Source organism: Aythya fuligula, chromosome 1, assembly GCF_009819795.1.
Source record: "Aythya fuligula isolate bAytFul2 chromosome 1, bAytFul2.pri, whole genome shotgun sequence".
In the NCBI taxonomy this organism is placed as follows: domain Eukaryota; kingdom Metazoa; phylum Chordata; class Aves; order Anseriformes; family Anatidae; genus Aythya; species Aythya fuligula.
The window spans coordinates 204,559,081-204,579,354 of NC_045559.1; the positions used below are offsets into that span (position 1 = coordinate 204,559,081).

At 41.7% G+C, this 20,274-nt stretch overlaps 1 protein-coding gene across 1 annotated transcript in view; it reads right to left on the reverse strand.

Moving 5' to 3' along the window:
• UVRAG (UV radiation resistance associated) overlaps positions 1-20,274 on the reverse strand; it is a 90,485-nt gene that overhangs the window by 13,118 nt on the left and 57,093 nt on the right. The window contains exon 13 of the mRNA XM_032192305.1: positions 15,336-15,414. Coding sequence (XP_032048196.1) covers positions 15,336-15,414 — 79 coding nt within the window. The remainder of the gene's footprint in view (positions 1-15,335; positions 15,415-20,274) is intronic.

The following is a 20,274-nucleotide window of genomic DNA, read 5'->3' on the forward strand; positions in this document are numbered from 1 at the left end:
AACCTCAGATTAGCAAAACCCACCCAAGAACAGGGACAAAATGATCAGTCAATGCAACTGTTAAACCTCATTACACTTTTTCCGTTTCCTATCTGTACCAGGAGAGTGGCCTCACAGCTTAATAAAAAAAAATATAGAGTTATTAAGGGAGCAGACTGACTTTCAACACAATGTCCTACATTCACCGAGTCGAAAAATTTATTTCTGTGCAAGTGTCATCTGTCATCCTGAGTGTATCAGCGTTAGCTGGAATCAGTAGAGGAATTATTACAGCAACATCAACTGGTAAAAATACAGACTGTCACAAGGCTGAACTAAATCTGGGTTCTTTTAACTGTTTGTATCAGCATATAAACTATTTTCATAATTGAATCCAGTGTCACGTGGCTCAGAGAGCAGGCTCTAACATCGACCTGCTTTAGCCCATGTATGAATTCCTACCTGGAATTAAAGAGATGCAGCCAGAAATTAAAAGCTTCAATACGCTGACTCCACGCAAACTGCAACTTGTTTTTACCCTCAGGTTATCAAAACGAAGTACACACAAATTAATTCACTGCTTATCACAATAAACTACTCACTTAAGAAGTCCCCAGCTAAAAATGCCTTTGAAGAAAAGAGCACATGGGAAGAAGGAAAAGCCTTCAGGTTTGAATCCCAAAACTTCAGGGAAGATCTGCAGGGCAATTTATCCCTCGTGTGGTTCAAATATGGAAAATATCCCTAAATTCAAACATCTTTGAAAAGAATATTGGAATGAAGCAGTACCAAATTGATAGGTAGTTATCAACAGATATTAAAACCCTCTAGAAGCTGCACCTTGCCTCAGACCTGCACAAATTCGGTACTGATGAAGCTAGCTGCTAAAACATTGAATAATACCAGTTAAATATTATATTTCTTTGAGCTACACACCTGTTTCTGTAAGTCATGAAAGCAAGGTGTAGGCATCCTCTGAGTTAGAAAGGTTTCTGACCTGAACCAGGAGCCCACGCGACTTCCCAAACAAAGACCTAAACAATTTCTCTGTAGAAAAAGGCTCTTGAAATTGGGAATGATTTCTGAGCTTGTCTGAGTTTTAGAAAGAAAAATTACTTTGGAAGAAAATCATCCACGGCACTGCATTGTACAACAGGAGGCCATTTATTACATAGTTTATTATTTCCATATGGACACAGCCGAGTCATATGGTGGGCTTGGGTTCATATTTTCTGCTACAGTGACAGAACCTGGATTAAGACAAGCATACAATATAAATTACTAAATGATCACCACATTCTCCTGATGGGATTACAGTGGATTTGGTTAACCAAAGAACTAGCCTGGGGCAAAAGAAATAAAAAAAAGCAAAAAAATAAAATTAAAACCATTACATTTGTTCCTCCTACTACAATCAAAGTGATTTTTTTGTTTTTTGTTTTTTTTTTTTTTTGTTTTGTTTTGTTTTTTTTTTAATAGAATACCCGTTTTTACAGTCATCCTTAAATTCTAAGGTTTCATAGCATGAAAAGAATTGGATTAAAGGATCTCTATTTCCAACAGCCAAGATCAGAAGAATGCATGCGAGACACACTTTTATCAAAAGACACGTACAAAAACATTGCTTCTGCTAAAAAAAATATAGTGTAAATAGCATGCAAAGTTAGGATGCAAGTTTTGTGAAGCCTCTAGAAAAAAAAATAATGGATTTAACTTCATAAATTATATTCTACTCCATCTTTGTAATTGCTTAAAGAAAAGGGATGTTGCCTTAGGTGGCTTTATCAATACCAGCTGATGATGATATATTTACAAAGTGAACCTAAAAAATCTCTGTCCTGGAGAACTCACTACATGTACAGCCCATAGTAAAAACAAATGTAGAAGGAGAAGCCCTGAGATTTCTCTTTTATTTGAGAAAACAGAACTTCTCTTCCTTCTGCTCCCACTCTCTGCTTGTCAGAGGATACAGAGAGAAAGGCAGCGAGAAGAGGAGCAGTGAAACAGTCTGGGTAGGAAAAGGAGCTGCAGGAGGTGCCTGCATGCTGTCCTGATTCTCCCAAGAAACAGAGTTTGATTTTCAATTGCTGCTGTTAAACAACACCATTTCCACCCGCCCCACGCTAAGTTTCCAGAGGAACCAAGCACCACTCGCAAGAGCAGCGTTTTATTTAAAGATTAGATTGTTCCTCCAGGATATTACAGACCAGCCATCCAAAGAAAACGTGCCTGTTTTAATTTGAATGAACAAGCACCCAAGATTTGTGTTCCCATTTATGACTGTGTATACACCACGGGACCGTAAGTAAATCATTAACGATGCTCAGGCAATAAAATATTAATTGCCATTTCCTTACTAATATTTAGCTCCTCGACGCAGCTTCATTTTCCCAAGTGCTGCGTGAAATGCTGTGTGACTGAGCAAAACCATGGAGCAAACGTACCGGGAAACAAACAAGCTGAAGCCATCGGGCACGTCAAAGAGCATCCTAATTCTGCTCTCAAACCAGTCACCAGTAATTCTTACCCCCCAGCAGCAAGAGGCAATGAACAGGATGCAGCACGCTTTAGGAAGAGTTCAAGACAGAAGAGCTTAAGGGTATTGATATTTAAGAAAAATAACTCACCTTCTAATTGCCTTCAATCACAGATAAATTCCTTTTACCCTTCTCAAAGTGAGAAAGTTTCAGCATTTCACTGAGCTTTGTTACCTTGGCTTCTGTGGTAACTGAGAGCTTTCCAAGTTAGCTAGCTCAAGATATAAAGAGGGAAGGGAAAACGTAATGGTGAAGAGTACAGTTCTCTAAGATCTTTAAAAACAAACCTAAATTCATCTAATGTGATCCTTTTTTTCAGGAAACTTGCATCTGTAACCTCTGACACTGGAAATCCTGTATGATAAATTAAATTTCAGCATTATGAGAAGTCTTGGAAGAGAAGACAGTATTTGTAACTACTGGTAGGTAGCTGCCTGGAGTCTGCTTCTGTAAAGTCTCCAAGTTTTGATTTGTCCTAAGAGTTTCAGAAAGAGCCTGTACAGAAGAATCTAAAGATATTAAACTTACATTAAGGGCAAGTTTATCTTTATGGAAGACCGGCCTATCGTACCAGTGGGTATTTTATATCATGCCCTGCTATTTATTCCAGCAGAGAACCATAAACGTAGAAACAAGCTGCGTGTAAAACAACAGTTCCCAGGGTGAAAGCTTTTTTTCTTAAAGCACACATTAACTTCCTACTAAACTCCATCAAAGGCAGAGAAAATTGTTCCAGCTAACAAAACACCACAGCATTAGCTGAAGGTGAGGCTCGACAAACAAGTTCACTTGAACTTGCAGCAAGCAGGGCACGACTGGTTTAAACTCACTGCTTTATGCAGGAGGGATGTGTTGCATTGCTCCAGCTTCTACCTGAAGTTCCTTCTGTGCAGTGGCTGGATCAAAGCTGCCTGTGCCTCGGCAGGGATCAGCTCCACCCTGAGAACCTCCACAATCCACTGCTGCTACCCAAGCATCTTCCAGGTCTTTTATCTCGTTAATCAGACAGCTATACGTAATTAAAATCACATCAGACAATACAAAAGGTTACCTCCCTTCTAAAGATAAGAGCTCAAAGATAAATATTCATTCACCAGGTCATGGCAAGCGTGGCCATCCTGTTTGCTATTAAACTAAAATACAAACCTGCATGGGTTCAGCCACTCTCTTACAAACTCCATAAGGTAGGAAATACTGCAGCTATTAAACTTTTTCCACTTAAACTGGCTTAAAAAGAAACCACTTTGTTATCTTTCTATTTCTGTGTAATATCGGGTTGCACCCAAGATCGAAATTAGGGTTTTTGCCTCTTAAGAAAAATAACGATATCCTGCATTTAGGTGCAAAGAGTAGGCCATTTCCTATCCTAATGCCTGTAAGATTATTTAATGACTAGCGGTACACGAGCACATGCATTTATTTCCAAAGAGAAACCACAGAGTATCTGGTCTGGAATATCTTTTTTTTTTTTTTTTTTTTTTTTTTAAAAGGAGCTCCCAACAACTCCAATCCCAAACCCATCTGTTCATCATTTCCCACATTGCTTCCCCAGCCATATTCATCTTGTTCTAAGACACGTGGGAGCAGTCTCGTAGCTCAGACTGTGTTCATCAAGTTCAGGATACCGGTCACTTCGGTGCTTGTTGTGCATAATACTCGAGTCTGCACCGAAACCTGCAGCATTTTTGCACTTCTTTGGTCTCATACAGAGGTACTTCAGACAGCAGGTCATCAACGTGGCAGCGTGCTGTTGTAAAACCACCTGTATCTACACAAGACAGGTACCCAAGCCACTATTACACTATCCACGTTCATGTATTATTAGGGCAGCTGAGCAGTTTTTGAATTATTTTCAGTTAAATGAGGCTTTTCTTTAATAGCTTCAAGAACTTGAAAGGCCATCTGCTCGACAAATGCGAACACACACAAACAAAAATAGAAGCAAAAACGTTCTTTCAATCAAGTTCACAGCGCTGGTTAGAAGCCAAGCATTTACATAAGGTTTTCAGAGGATGTCAAACGCTGGGACACAAATATAAAAAGCAAGTTTTAATAAAATGACATAGTTAATTGTTTTACAAGATCCTGGATGACTTTTCCCCGAGTATGAAGGAGCACTGGCTGGGATTCAGATGACTAAGCACTGCAATAATGAAAACAGAAAGTGTTGTTATAATGCCTGTTGCTATATAAACAACCTTGGGGGATCAGTGAAATAATGCCTGCTGCTATATAAACAGTTGTGTGTGTTTATACCTTTTGGGGGAAATTATAAAATTTGAGATTATTTGCACTCCTAACGTGTTGCTCTCCTTTGTTTCATTAGGTCTAGCTGGTTGTTGCCCCCTCTGGAGGTTTGCTGCAGAACCCCGAAGCTGCAACATTAGCGAAACACATCATGGTATCAATTAGCTCCTTAGACAGCCTATCTCGAAATTAAGCATTTCAAACCCATTTTGACTTTTCATATTTAAAAGACTGGCAGCGTATTAATATCTATCAAGATTGGAAGCAAATCTAACGAGGTTTTCCTCCCCCAAGCTTCTTAGGAAGTAGGAGAAGAAAGCAAGCAGTACGGCAAGTACTGAGATTACAACAAGTCTTCAAGTTCTTGTCAGCCCCACTTTTGGAAGGAACAGAGACTGCCATACAAGCGACAGTCCTCATCCAAAATCCTCATCCAAAACAAGAAGTGCTCAGCTACAGGGCTGTTTTTACAGTAATGCTGACTTGGATATTGATATGCCAACACCTGCCTTCCTCTCCCAAGGGGATTTCAATGCTGCTCCGAGGTCCACCTTGAAAAGCAGATGTTTATTTCGCAATTTTCCTAAGAATATTAAACTAACGAGAGAAATAAGTGACATCAACCACTTTGAAAACCCATGTACCTCCATTAATCCAGTGAGCACACAAAATTCCTCAAGCTAACCCAGTCTGCCCTAAAAAAAAGCCTTCAGGGAAACCATCTTCAAGGCCTCCCAGCACGTTTAGCAATAACAAGGCACACAAACAGGAATCAAAGCAGCAATAGGGTAACAACTGTTTTATGCTGTCCCTTCAAAGGCTGCTTACAATCACACTTTATTTTTATAACATGTTCGGTCTAAAACAGGCTGATCCCATCCCATTGATCAGGGAGAGGCTTCTAGCAAGAAGATATTCACCTCTTCTCTTACTTAGGTCTGTAGCAGTGACATCTAACAGTCAAAATGCTGCAAGGTCACTGCTCCAAGAGGGTGAATGCTGCATTTGGGAAACGTTGATGTTATGTCTGCACACGTTAGGTTAGCATGGAGCTCTAATTCATTCAGTTTTTGCAAACTGCATCAAGTTCAAACAGTAACTTTTTCCTCACCACTGGTTCTTGCTATCCCATAAACAATCTGCCTTCTTTCCTCCCTTCTCGCCCCAGAGGATTTTAATCCATGTCTATCTGAAAGGGAGGAGAAATTCAGGCATGAAATGCAATTACAGGAGCGATTCAACAGTGACAAGGGAGATGATATTCTCTACTGATGACAGATCTACTTCCCTTCTACCTTCTGATTTACCGTAGAATTACAGAAAGCTGCTTCTTCACCTTGCATCCACAAAAACACAAAGCCTAACCATTATCTGCAAGCAGCAGCAGCCTGAACGTTAATGCTCAGCAAGCTGTAAAATCCCACCAGAAATTTACGAGTTTTCTTCAAATTTTTTAAAACCGAAGTCTGATCATAGGCAATATTCAACCCTGGATTCTGGTTTCGCAGCACGAGTGTTTATTGGAGATAGACCACAAGAAAATAAGGAAATTGGAGTACGTGTTTGAGTACATGCACAACACGCTGCAGAACTAAACATCTCGATGAGCCAAAAGCTGCGTTTCCTCCAGGACTCTCTTGCTTGTATTAGTGAAGCCCTTCCTGACAGTAAACACAATACCTCTCCAGAGAGGCCTCAGACATTAGGCTTTGTGGTTTGAGTCCCCTGTCCCAGTAAGGATATGGGAAACCAGTGTCAGGGACAGGCTGGGGGAAACAGCCTCTTACAGAAGTAAACTATTCCTGTAAAATTTGGTGGTTAGTGGGCTCGTTGTAAAAATAACATAGGTGGGCCCCCTTGCCCATAAAGGTGCCTCTCATATACCAGGACCGTTTTACAGAAAGGACGTTAAAAAAAAAAGTAATTTAGAAGATAGAGCAGTTACTGGCCTCAGAAAAGCTTCCCCCTCTCCCCAGTGAAGCACTCAAATAACTAAAACCACGTTTACTGCTCGGCTCTTTGCTGTGCTGTAGCTCGATGAGATGAAACTATGCAGCATAACCTTTCCAGGTTCAGGTCAGAACTTCTTAAAACACCTCGGCATCACAGCCATGTTTATTGGATTACGAGACGTGGGCACACTTACTTCCTATGACTTCATTCAGCCTAAATGTTTGTATTAAAAAATCATTGCAAGAGGCACAGAACAAAAGGTTAGATGTGCAAAAGCCAGGAGAAAGACAAGTAACGCTCTGTACCTCTGTCTTACACGTACCATTTGCTTTATGCCTTGAGCTCCCCGACTGCATGAGAACATTTTAAGCTTGCTTTTGACCTACAGACACGAAAAGTGTAACAGTTTTGTGAGTGCACAGGTAAGTACAGGGAACTAACCCACCTCGTTAGGCTGGAAATCAGAGCGACAAGAAGTTGAGAGGCTGCGTGGCCTCACCAGGGATATTCCAGAAGCCAGAGGGTGGCTGAGCATCTGCACATACCTGTGAACGCCTCTGCCACCAATGAGGTTTCCTCACTTGATGACAGTTCAGAGCCATGCAGCGGTTTCCAAATAAGTTTGGGGAAATTTGCATGTGGTCCTACTCACTCCTTCAACATGAAACAGGGGGAAATGGAGTTTCTTGGCAGTTTTTCCTACAGCACTGATCCAGATTTGTTCCTTCTAAAACCTGTTACTTCAAAGCAGAAATGCTTTTGCTTCTAGAAAGCATTATTTAAAGAGAAAGTGATTAAGCCTGTACCAGAGACCAAGCAGAGAATTTGGGGTTTCTCAGCTCCCTGCCCCATGTTTCATCACCTCAGCTGAGTGACTTCCCAGGCATCCGTCACTCTACTTTTAGCAGGCAAAAGAGACTGACTTCTGAAAAAAAATATTAGATTTGGGATAAAGTGGAAAGACTTCTCATTCACGGAGTATAACATCAATAGCTTAACCTGTGTAAGACTGGTTTCCTTTCAGCACCTTCAGCAAACACCAAAAAACACTAAGCCACACCAATACTGGAAATAATTTCTTATATGATAGAGCATATTCAAAACTTAAAAGCTAAAGCCAGGGTCACTAAATCAAAATCTATTAAGCAACTCTCTCCTTGAGAACAACTAACAGCTTATATTTAGCTAACTGGAACAGCTTTTATTATTACTATTTACACAATATTGAGAAATGTTTGTGTGAATTACACACCAGGTCAAGGAAAGGTGCTTATGTTCCCTTTAGTATGTCAGGTCTCTTGAAAAATAAATACTTTCAAGCTCTGTATTTCTAAGCGTTCTGGACTGATCAAAAACTCAACGAGCCAATACATATCAGACACTTTTATTCCTTTTGTCAGAAAATGACTTGCTCGAAATTTCAACCACGGTACATAACAAGCCTGAAAGGCATTTATGGGTGATTAAGCAGCTGTCATAGCCGCAGCTTTCAAAACAGGATTTGTGCCCTGATGTGCCAAATCCTATCCAGAAGTATGAGGCAGAGCCTGCCCCACGGAGCACAGAACGACAGAAGAACAAAGGACGTGGGCGGATGGAGAAACGAAAACAACAGGAGCTCAGCGAAAAAGAAGTCACAACTTGTCACTTGCTTGTGACAGGTGAAAGTAATTCTTACTCATTAAGCGAGCCAGGTTTCAGGAAAGGACAAGCCAGTGGCTGTATGTGTCCTAGCACGTTTTCCTTCCACGGGGAGATGGCAGCACAGCAGAAAGTGAGAAGGCTCCTGAAGGAAGGGACGGGCACAGGAACAAGGTCTGAATTCCACAGGTGCTAATGCTTTATATCTGAAAGTCAAGCTTTGTCTCCAGAGCACACACCCTACTCGTTAGGAAATATTACAAAACCACATCTTTTTCCTACACTAATACATTATGCCATGGCTTGATAACAGACTTCCCGCTCTCCTATCTCTTCCAATTTCATAAAGCAACGCTTATATGAACTACAAAGCAGTTTAAGTTGGCAATCGTATGTGTGCATGTCAGCTTAACTCTATCAGGAGCCCATTTTCCTTTTGATTACTAAATCTTGGTTCTATTTTAATCACTTACTCATTTTTTTTTGATCCTTACTTAGCAGGAAGAGTTAACGTGCAGAGACGACGACAGCTGCGCAGAACACGAGTGATCGAACACACAGAGCGTGCCTGCCAGCATGTGTCCCCAAAATTATTTTGGAGAAGTGGCTCCAGGCACAGCAGGTGGTGCCAGCAATATCCTCCTACCCAACCACGCTGCCCAGGCTCCTGCTGCAGGTGCTGCGGTCAGTACGAGCTGGGAGCCAAGGTCTGCTCCTCCGCGAGCCTTCGCTGATCACTGCAGATTGCCTCCGGGCGAGGAGAGGTAGGCTTTCATCTGAATGAAAGGGTGACTGCTGTTACAGCTAATCCAGTCTCATTTCAACCTATTTTATCTTGGCATGGGAGATAGGAAAGGAAAAAAAGGAAGCCTTCCAACAAGCTTGCAAAAAAACATATGTAAATTCCCCAATTCTAAATGATCTGGCTAGGTATCAGCCCGCTGCTGCCCTCCGAGACTCTCAGGAATGAAACCTCTCCTAAAAGCTTTTGGCTCTGTGCAGCTGGAGAAGGTACTTTGTGGTTTTTCAGGTGCAGTCCCTTCCTCTTAATGTTAAAATGAATGCTTGGCACTTTGCGAGACGAGGACTCGGCTCTGGCTTCAACCTGTGCTCTTTCAACAACACTTTTCCCTGTGCAGTTAAATTGGCCACAGATTCAGACAGTGCATTCTTTCTGAACTGTACATTTTATGATCCTAGTTTAGGGGCCTCATAAAAGATGTAGTGTGCAAGTCACAGTATCCTGCGCTCTAGGGGTCATAACCACTGCATCTACACCGATACCCACAGAACTCTTTAAGACACTTCTGCTCGGTAGTGTTTACTGCCAAAACAAATTTCTACCCCTAACATTTCTGCCGTTCAACTTCCCATGGAAAAGTTTAATAGTTTCTATTATAAAGTTGATTTTCTCACATGGTAGATAGCCTAACGGAGCCAGGAGCTGGACATCTTGCCTCATTTCATGTTTAAGAGCTCATTTTCAGAGCAGTTTCTTACATATTGCCCTAGCACATAAGCATTCGACTTTTTTTTTTTCATGCAGCTAATAGAAAAGATACCAGTTTTTCCACAAACATGAAGAATTTTGCTTTTCTTCCATGCTTCTGGGAAGGTTACTTACCTCGTGCATTAGACAAGCTACAGGAACAACGAGCAGAAATCCCAGGAGAGCAGCGATAGCTGAGCAACATCTCTATAAAGCATGTAAATGTTGCCTGCCACCATGTGGACACAGCGACTCTGGACATGAAAAAGGAGGGCTAGACAAAGTTCGCTGCACTAGAGATCAACGCAAGGATGTGAAAATAAACAAGCTTCCTTGGGAGAACTGACAGGAGATTGTTCGAGTGATTTTTTCCTGTCAAATAGCAAAGTTCATCTGTTGCTAATGACTGTCAGATGAAAGCAGAACTATTCGCTGGCCAGGGTTGAACAAACCCCGCCAATGTGGACAGGAATATCAGCCTAACATCACTCAGGCGCTGTCAGACAACACAAATCAAGGCTGGATCAGAAGAGAAGCCTCGCCTTGTGAGACGATCCTGAACACGTATCCAACGTGATCAGAAAAACACTCACGCAGTACAAACCGAGATGACTCCACAAAAGCTGGGAGCGATGGCTGGGGAGGTTTGTTCTGACTGCCACCGACTGCTGAGTCTCCGACAAGCCCCAGTGATGAACCAGGGGAAGACATGACACATTCGCTCCTCCACTTAGCCCTAGGGAAATAAAGAGTTGTAAAAGAGTCCAAAAATGGTTTGTTTTGTGAGCCTCCTTTCAACAGCCAGTAGCTGAGGCAAGGACAGAATGCTGTCATTTCAAGGTCTTGTCCACTAAAGCCAGATGGGCTGGGGAACCCAGCACGAGAAGGATGTGGGGCTGTTAGAGAGGGTCCAGAGGAGGCCACGGAGATGATCAGAGGGCTGGAGCTCCTCTGCTGTGAAGACAGAGGGAGAGCTGGGGATGTTCAGCCTGGAGAAGAAGGCTCCAGGGAGACTTCACTGCAGCTTTTGAATACTTAAAGTGAGCTTATAAAAAGATGGAGAGCAACTTTTTGCTCAGGCAGATAAAGACAGAACAAGGGGGGATGGTCTTAAATTAAAAGAAGGGAGATTTAGGTTAGAGGTTAGGAGGAAATTCTTCACTCAAAGGGCAATAATGTGCTGGAAGATGTTGCCCAGAGAAGCTGTGGGTGCCCCATCCCTGGAGGTGCTCAAGGCCAGGCTGGATGGGGCTTTGGCCAGCCTGATGTAGTGGGTGGCATCCCTGCCCATGGCAAGGGGGGTTGAAGCTGGATGATCTTTTACGTCCCTTTGAACCCAAACCATTCTGTGATTCTATAGGGAAGTTGAGCTGAGACTCCAAACAAGAAACCTACAAGATAATCAACTTCTATCCCTTTTAGAGATTCACTGGAACACCAAATCATTTGGTATGCAGAGCTGCAAATGAATTCATTGTCCTCTTGACATGAAATAGCTGACCGGGACCAGAAGAATCTGGCTTTATAGCTATAAATTATTTCCTCTCTAAGCAATCTTGCAACTGGATGAGGAATAGTGTGACTGGCACATATCATGCAAGAGGCAACCCTGTGAACACCCAAAGGAATTGGTAGTTTCATGAACTAGATGGCAGATTCATGCTCTCTTCAACGGCTATACGTTGTGTATATATGGGTTAGAAATAACAAATACAGGAAAGAAGCCACATAATGTCAACTCGTACACAACTCAGGGCCAGGCTTTCTCCAGCAGGGACAGTGTGGGTGCTGATTAAGGACTCACCTCGAGAGGATTATCACTGAAATCACGGTTAGTAAGGTCATCTCTTCATCTGCAATGAAGAACCTACATCAAAGGCAGGCCTGAGCTGTTTAAGACTCTGGGGATGCAGAAAGAAGATAGCAAAAAAATAAAACCAGCAAGCAAATTTAAGAAGCTGAGAGCAAAAGGCCTGGAGCACCAAGACCAGCGCTGCTCAAGGACTTGTGACAGCTCAACTTATCCTGGCCCACGTCCGTGATCAAGATGAGCTGTGAGACACACGCCACGTTTAGAGAAATGAGAACACTCTCCTGGAGTTACCTTACCCATGCTGTGTGTTGTGCTCACTTTGAACAGAAATACTCAACTCTTCGGTGCTTCTTGATATTTATCCACTCGAAAGGGAGATTTTCATGGTGTGAACACCAATGCAAGAGTTCGTTCCATTCTCCTGTTAAATTTTCACCTTCCTCTCATACTCCACACACATCCCTAACCGAGCAGCTAACAAGTTTGTGGGGCCAGCTACCTACCCAATATCTCCCAGTACCTAATGCTTTTGAGAGCCATCCAATTCACTGCCAGTTTTTTTTTGTGGATATTATTGCACAAGTCATTAATTTCCCTTTAAAAATATCACACTTGTACGTTGGTTGCAGTCAAAGAGCTGAAAGTGCGACTGGAAATTTATGCTCTTACCTAATATTATCCTACAAAACAAGCTACTCTGAACATCATGAGGGCTTCAATATTACGAATAGAAAATAAGGGGATTGAAACAATTTGTGCTCACGTACAGATGGAAGTTATTATGAACTCTCGGAATTAACACACATTGTTTTGACTTCGGAATGTAACAGCAAAGCAAGTTTCTCCAAATAACTGCTCTATCGAGCTAGCACTGAGCTGCTTCTAATTCCAGCTGAATTCTCCTGAGTGCAAGATGTGGTTTTCATTGTTATTATCCTGCTGTTTTACAAAACAGTACCACTTTATCTCTAGAAGAGTTTTGATTTCAGTAATTTTAGTTAACGTCAACCCAGTCGCACTTCTTCCCCACTCACATTTCTCCTTGCCTCAAGAACTCCAGGTGAAAGAAGGGAAAAAAAAAACACAAGAAAACTTCTGTGGAACTGGGGAAGCTTACACAAATCCTTTCAAGAAGCTATTTAAGTTGATATTTAAGTTGATTCAAGGTTTTCTGGGCTCTTTGTTCTCACCCTTGGTGATCAAGACTTCGATGAAGCATTCAAGAAAGGCGATGGAGACCTGAGCTCTTTCCTTAGCACTCTGCTAGAGCTGGTGGTGTTCCCATCTTCTTCTGATCCTCACCCAGCAGCCAGAGGGAGGTAAGCATCTGATCCAGACTAAATCACGACAGAGCAACTTTGCTTGCAGGACTGGTTCCCTGAATTGAAGCCAACGCTTTGGGGCCTTAAAAAGATCCCTTCACAGGCTGTGATGGTCTAGAGACCGGCTCTCACTGTCCATCCAAACAATCTTGATACACATATTCTTTTCACGCTCACTTGCACTAAGCCTATCTGGAAGCTTTTCTCAAAGCAGCCTAAAGATACACTACAACTCTTACATTCCAGCCTCCAAAGGAACACAAAAGATTCAAACAATTCTCAGGTTCCAGATCAAGTCAGCCCCTGAGCACAGAACTTCTGTGATATATTTCCACAGTATCCATCTGCTACGCCAGATTTTTCACGCTGCTTTCACAACGTCCTCTTGGCAGAAGTATAGAAGCTGCAATGTTTGACCAAGAATATCAAAGCAAAGGTGACTACAACAATTTATGTGGACTTCAGTAACACTTTCCTGATTAAGTAAGTAGTAGGATCCCCCCCGCAACAAATTCTGATTACTTTTATTATGGTTTTATATTCAACGGCATACGTTCTCAACCCATAACATGTGAACCACTGGTGTTGTACAAACCACTTCAAATAGCTTGGCCACTACAGCTTGTACCAGCACCAGTGACCCCATGCAAGCTTGGAAACTTTTAAAATACAAATATGTACTTAAATAAAAGTCTTCATTTACTTTTATGAGTTTAAAAACATGCCAGTGCTTTTGGAAATCAACTGCAAGGACTTGGAAGGCAACAGGCATGAGTGACCACGAGTTCAACAGTTCACAGTCCTTTGGAAATAGGAAAAGAACAAAACCAGAATGACCGATCTCTGTCAGTCAGTGGTAACATCTCTGAGGAGACGAGTCAAAAAGAAAAAAAAAAAAAAAAAAAAAAAAAAGATGAAGTGATGTGGAGACAGTTCCGATTTAAAAAAGAGAAAAGACACTGCAGGTGCAAGTGCCAACTAACCCAGACTGCAGGAAACAGAAAGACCACCAGCTTGGGCTCGATGGATAGTTTGTAATTTCGATTAAGAAATAAAACAGTACTTGCATGATACAACTGAACAGCAAACTCACAGAATCACAAAGGGAAAAGCCAGAAGAGGCTGAAAAGCAAAGCAAGCAGCATCACAACTCACAAGCCACTGAACGAACTGATGTATTTACACCAGTATAGATTAAGGACAGCACCGATTTGGCACTAATGGAGAGAGAAAGCTATCAAATCGTTTGGAGGAAAGGGAGTATTAATCCCTTCTTTTCCTCTAGTCTTCCCCATGGAAGTCAAGTGCGAACAGCTGGCTGCCATTATTAATGCCAGCAACAAAGAGTCACAGTTTAAGGTATATTAACAGCTTGGTTAAGTGAATTTCCAAGATTAGCACGACTTGATTAACTTCATCTTAAGACATTTTAGCCTTTAAGTAATTTCAGAGCCATTGGAGGTTATCTTCCAAAATACACTAAACACGGGCAAAATACCAGAAGTCTGGAAAATGGTAAATGCAATCCAAGCTTCAAAAACAAACCAAATGATATAGCCCCAAAGCATTTCTCTAATTCAGTGGTAGAACAGGAAAGAAGTGATGGAAAAGAACTGGGAAGGAAAAAAAAGAGAAATTAAGTATAAAAAACGCAGTGGATTTTTCACAAATAAAACTGTCAAACCAATCAGAGCAGCTGACCCTGCCCCAGGGTTGGGCAACAGCCTGAACAGCTTCTACAGGTCCCCCTGAGACCAGCTTTTTGGCCATTTTCTGAATTCCATACCAAATGTGTGGGCAGCAGGTATTACTGCTTCTTGAATAGAAGTCCATAAACTTGTAAAATTAAAAAAAAAAACTCATTCATTTGCCAGAGCAAAGGATGATTTTTAAAATACATATGAACAAGAAAGTGAGGATGATTAGAGGACTTTTAAAAATGTAAGAGTCGTACATTGGCAAGGCTTTTCTTATCAAATAAGTATAGAGGTAGAAGGGTAGTTAATAATAACACAATTAAACAACACAGTAATGAGATGAACTGAGTGTGGTGAAAGTAACAGAAAACATTTACCATTTTCCTAACAGGGCATGTATGCTCACAATATTTACTACTGGAAAAGGAAAAAAAGTCATTGTTAGCTCGCAAGCCCTTCTCTAAGCAGGGCAGGAGAAAGTCTCAGCACGAAGCAATAAGGCAAGTGAAGCTTGTGATTTGGAGAACACCTCCAAGTAGTTCACAGCTGTTCTCTGTAGAAAACAGCATCACCAGCCAGCAGATGCACATTGCTGCCACGCTGACGCTAAGCAGATGGAAGATATTAATTGAAAATAAAATATCTTAGTGTACCAACCTGTGCTATATTTTTGTTGAGAAGATACACTCCATATTCAAACTGAAGCTTCTCCCCTCCTTTTGGATATAAAGGAAATCTGATGGGGAAAAAAAAAAAAGCATTAAAGGTGAAGTTATTGAGATGCTTAAATGAACCTGAAAAAGGTAGAGACTCTACGACTGGAAAGATTTAAAGTGCTTCCCCTGCCCACGAACCCCCTCCAGAGGAAGTTACCAGGAGCCCTTTGCATCTCCAGTCAGCCTTTTAAAAATTGATGTCAGAATTCAGCTGACAAATTGTGTTTTCTGAAGTATTTCAGGTTTTTAGAAGATGCTTTATGACCCTGCCAGTGCTGCAACATTCCCCTCAGTAAATGAAGCATGTCTTGAGAAGCACGCAGCACAATATCAGATTCCACCTTGCTCCTTTGTACTCAGCCTTTTGCATTTGGCTAGCTCACTTCCTAATAAAATCATTTTGAAAAAGGTGTTCTCTTTTGATTAAGTTATTTTGTGATTGAAAGAGTACAAGTCTCTTTACAGGCTCACTTCCAGGCCCATTTACCAACACACAAAAGGAACACTTAAACGGTACACACCATTCTCCTTCATGTGCTCTCCATCCCACTTAAACCTCACATAAAACCCTTCATCTCCCTTGGATGTTTCCCCCATCCTGCTCTCGTCCCACCATCCTGTTGGGAAAACCTCTCCATCCAACAAGCTTCACACACACAGCTGAAGCTCAGTAGAATTACAGCCCCATAGCTCACCCAACCCATGCAAATCGGTTCCTAATGTTTAATTCTGTTCTATTATAATAAACTGTGGCTCTTAGTATTGAGGTGTAGCTAACAGTTTAGGGGAAGAAACACAACTTATTGTGGTCTTAACTGCTGCAGAAAACCAGAGACCCACCCCTGTGGACCCTAAAGCATCTTTGACATTCTCTGCTGAATTATGTGCATGGATTATTTGCTCAAGTGGAGCAGTTCAAACTTTTAATACTTGTAAACTACCTTTCTGAGGACTGTCTTGTGACTCTTCCTTACCACCAGAGGTTGAGGTCAACCGTGGTCAAGCTGGTAATTTCAGTGGGATCTGTAACTTAACGTTTATAGGAGCTGCACCACGACACCAACTTTTGTCTTTCTAAAGAACCCCACGTTCTGCAGCCCCTAATCAAGATGCCGAGGATATTATCTGCACTAAGCCCACATTACATCAGAAAGCAAAGTCCCTCTCCAATTTAAGATAACAAATACAGGAGATCGATATCTACCAGAAACAACACGCGCTCCAGAGGGGTGATTACGCAAAGTGTATTTTAACATCAATCAAATGGAAAATCTTTACTGCAGCCCCACAGTAGAGTACATTTGCAGCATTTAAGGAGAATTATATAGCACCATTAAAGCTAAAGGTTAGCAGGTCGCAATCGCAGCAGATCAAATATTAAGATGTCAGCTTCAAGTTTTATGCTACCTTCAAGCCTGCTAGGTCACTTGAAGTTGAGGAATATAAAAATCACCTTGAACAGCATCCATCCAGCTCACCTTGCTTAATAGATCTATAAATCCAGCTGGTTCCCCATGCAAGAAAACAAACCCTTTTGAAATGACCACATGCTACAACAATCCCACCGTGCGTTACCCTAAGCGTAAAATACAAATCAAGAAGAATCAGTTTCAATCTCTACAATTACACGTAGCCAAATGAAGGAAGATTTAGACTTAAGGGATGAAAGAAGATTTAGATTTAAGGGATACCTTTACAATTAACAGCATAAAACCCACCCAAGCTCGGCAATAAAAGCACCATTAGGAACACAAGCCCTGTTTTGGTATAAGATAGCATTTCATTAAGTCACTAGTAATAGGAACCACGTATTTTATTATTAGACACAGAGCCCTTCGATATATCCAGTAGAGAAAAGAGGATAAAACTTCTCCACGGTGCTCACTACCATCTCCAACAGCTGAAGTGGTGAAGATTGAGCTTTTTGAGCTTTTTTTTGAGCTTTTTCTGTTTATCAGGTTGGTCTTGGTGTGTTTTTTTTTCTTTTCCTTTTTGTTAATATTCACATTTCTAACTGCCATTAATTAATCTTGAAAGAATCTAAGCTGCATACATCCTCCTGTCAGCTTTCATAACACAGTAAGCTACATGAAAGCCTTGAAAAATGTCAGTGGATGTCTTTGCATATGCACGCTTATGACATACAGAAAAATATTACCAACTTTGATGTTCCTTTCTTTGTGTGTTATCTTGCTTGCTCATTAGGGCTGGTCACAAGCAATAAACTTAAGGGAGAGGAGCCACGACATTTTACATCGTGCTTCACTGAGCGTAATTGAATACAACTTTAACTCTTGGCTCCCTACGTGAAATTGTTGCTTCTTAGAAAAGCATGACTGTAAGCTCAATCTCTTCCTCTGGCATGCTGTGTAAGGTTTTAGTTATGCTTGCTCAAAAGTTACAGTCGAAAATGGCTCTTTTAGTAGCTTTATAATCACAAAGCACTCAATAAAATGCAGAATGGCATCTGCCTGCCCATTCCCCTCCAGTATCTACCTTCCTGGGTTCCATTCCTACATTTGAGTGGGGTGGGAGGGAAATCATCAAGCTCCTTTAAAACAGAACATACCTAAGATGAGAATAAGTGTGATGTATTTACTGGAAAGAACAAAAACCAAGCCACAAATATCTGTTGTGTAATCACCAGAACAGACTGTCTGAGAGCAGTTACCAAGCAGTAGGGTAAGCTGCCAGTTTAAAGGGGTTTCTAAAGTTGATGGAGATCATCCCCTGGCACAGAAGATGCATTTTTCCTCCTTCTGTCCTAAGGCCCTTCTCAATCATCTTCTGAAAGGTGATGGAAGAGGTTCAGAAGAAAGGAGATGTCACTCCCATCTTCAAGAAGGACAATCCAGGAAGCTCACCCGGAGCCCTGGGAAGGTTATGGAGTCCCTAACCCACTTCCAATCACACTATGAACAAGAAATCTGGGAGCAGCCAGCATAAATTTATGAAGGGTAAATAACCAACCTGACTCAATGGGTTAGAGGAGAGCAGTGGGTGTTGCTTTTCCTCTACTTCAATGATGTTTTTGATGTGGCCTCATCCCAGGCAAAGAGATGAAGTACAGGCTAGATAAGGAGGCAGTGAGACAGACTGGCAGCTGATCCTGCAGGTCAATCCTGGTAAATACCTTCATTAATGACCCAGGTGATGGGACAAGGAGGCACCCTCAGCACCTCTGCAGCTGACAGAGAATTGGGAAGAGTGACTGGCAGATGGAGAAATGGGCAGATGGCAATCCCATAGATCTCAGGAAGGGGAAATGCCAAGTTTCCCATCTGGAGCCACATCTGGAGTATGGGGTCCAGTCCTAGGCTCCCAACACCAGACAGATGTGGGCATGCTGGAGAGAGTCCCACAAAGATGAATGTGGTGTCTTTGGCCTTGCTTGAATGGTTCGTGCAAGTCTTGATCACTCTGGGTGAGAAACAAAGAGCCCAGAAAAACTTGTATCAGCTCAGTTAGCTTCTCAGAAGGATCTGTGTGAGCTTCCCCAGGCGAACCTAAAATAAAACCTTCTACTTTGAGGATGATGAAACTGAAACAATGCAAGAGGCTGCCAGGACAGGCTCCATAGTCTCCTTTGTTGGGCTTATTCAAAACCAACTGCACGTCCCAAGGAGCCTGCTCTGAGCAGAAAGGCTGGGACCAGATCTCCAGAGGTCCCTTCCACCATCAGCTACTCTGTGATCCTCTCATTCTTTCCTGGCAAAGCCACCATGCAAGCACAGGCAGAAGTTATAAACAAAACAGCTTCTGTTCTTCGCAGTTCACTCTTCACTCTTGTGAATTCTTGTAAAAATAGGTTAACATTTACCTTAATGACTACGGAATATTACCTTCCACTAGTGCATAGACTTCATAAAACACAGCCCTGATACAACCTGAGTTTACAGTAGACATTCTGTATCTGTATCGAAAGAGCACATTACTGCCACATGCCAGCTGAACAATAATTTAACAGTAGCTCATAAAGATGATCGTAGTTCAAGAACATAAACTTGATGAAAGAAATAAAAGCACAACATTTAGTGACTTATAACAAGTTAGCCCAATTTGGGACCAATTTGGAGATGTCTCTGTATCTGTTTCCAGTGCACTCAGGGCTATTCTTGCTCCACTTCAGACACCTGACATGTCAGCAGTAAGACCCTGTGCTGGGGAAAAGCACAAGATTAGTAGAGATAAAAGAACACGCTGGCAGCTTTGGGACTGAAAATCTTTAGCACAATTGTCAAATTAAAAAAAGTTTCACTCTGAATTCAGAAGGTGGAGAACACAAAAAAGAGAGTGATCTGAACTATCTGAACTGCACACAAGACTGAATTTAGCCAGAAGGTCAATACATGCTTTTAAGATCTAAGATAAAACAAAGAGGATTCTCACTCTTAAAAGCTTACATTTATTCTGGAAGTTTCACGTTTTGCTTATTTAATGCTAAAGGAGTGACAAATGTAATGTTTTCATTAATTCCTTTGAGTCATGTGCTCTGTTTTATAGGACTCACTGGGATACAAGTCAGATGACCAGCGTTACCCAGCTGCACCACGCTGCAGGAACGGAGGCAAGTCCATAATAAATTGCAAAACACACATGCATTACATTTTTAGACACATAGCTCACCTCCCCTTTCATGGCACGTTGCGTTGGACAAAAGTTTTATTGTGGTATCACAAGTACAAGAACGACAGAACAGTTTCTTCCACGCTGAACTAGAACGTTATGCTTGCAGCCACAAAGCACACTCGAGGCTTATCCTAACACTGATGTGTCCAAGAGCCAAAGTTTTCCCAGATTCTCAAGAAGAGCTTTTGGATCTCACTTATCCCAGGAGCCAGCAAAAGAAATAAATCACAGAGGCATTTACAAGGTATTTT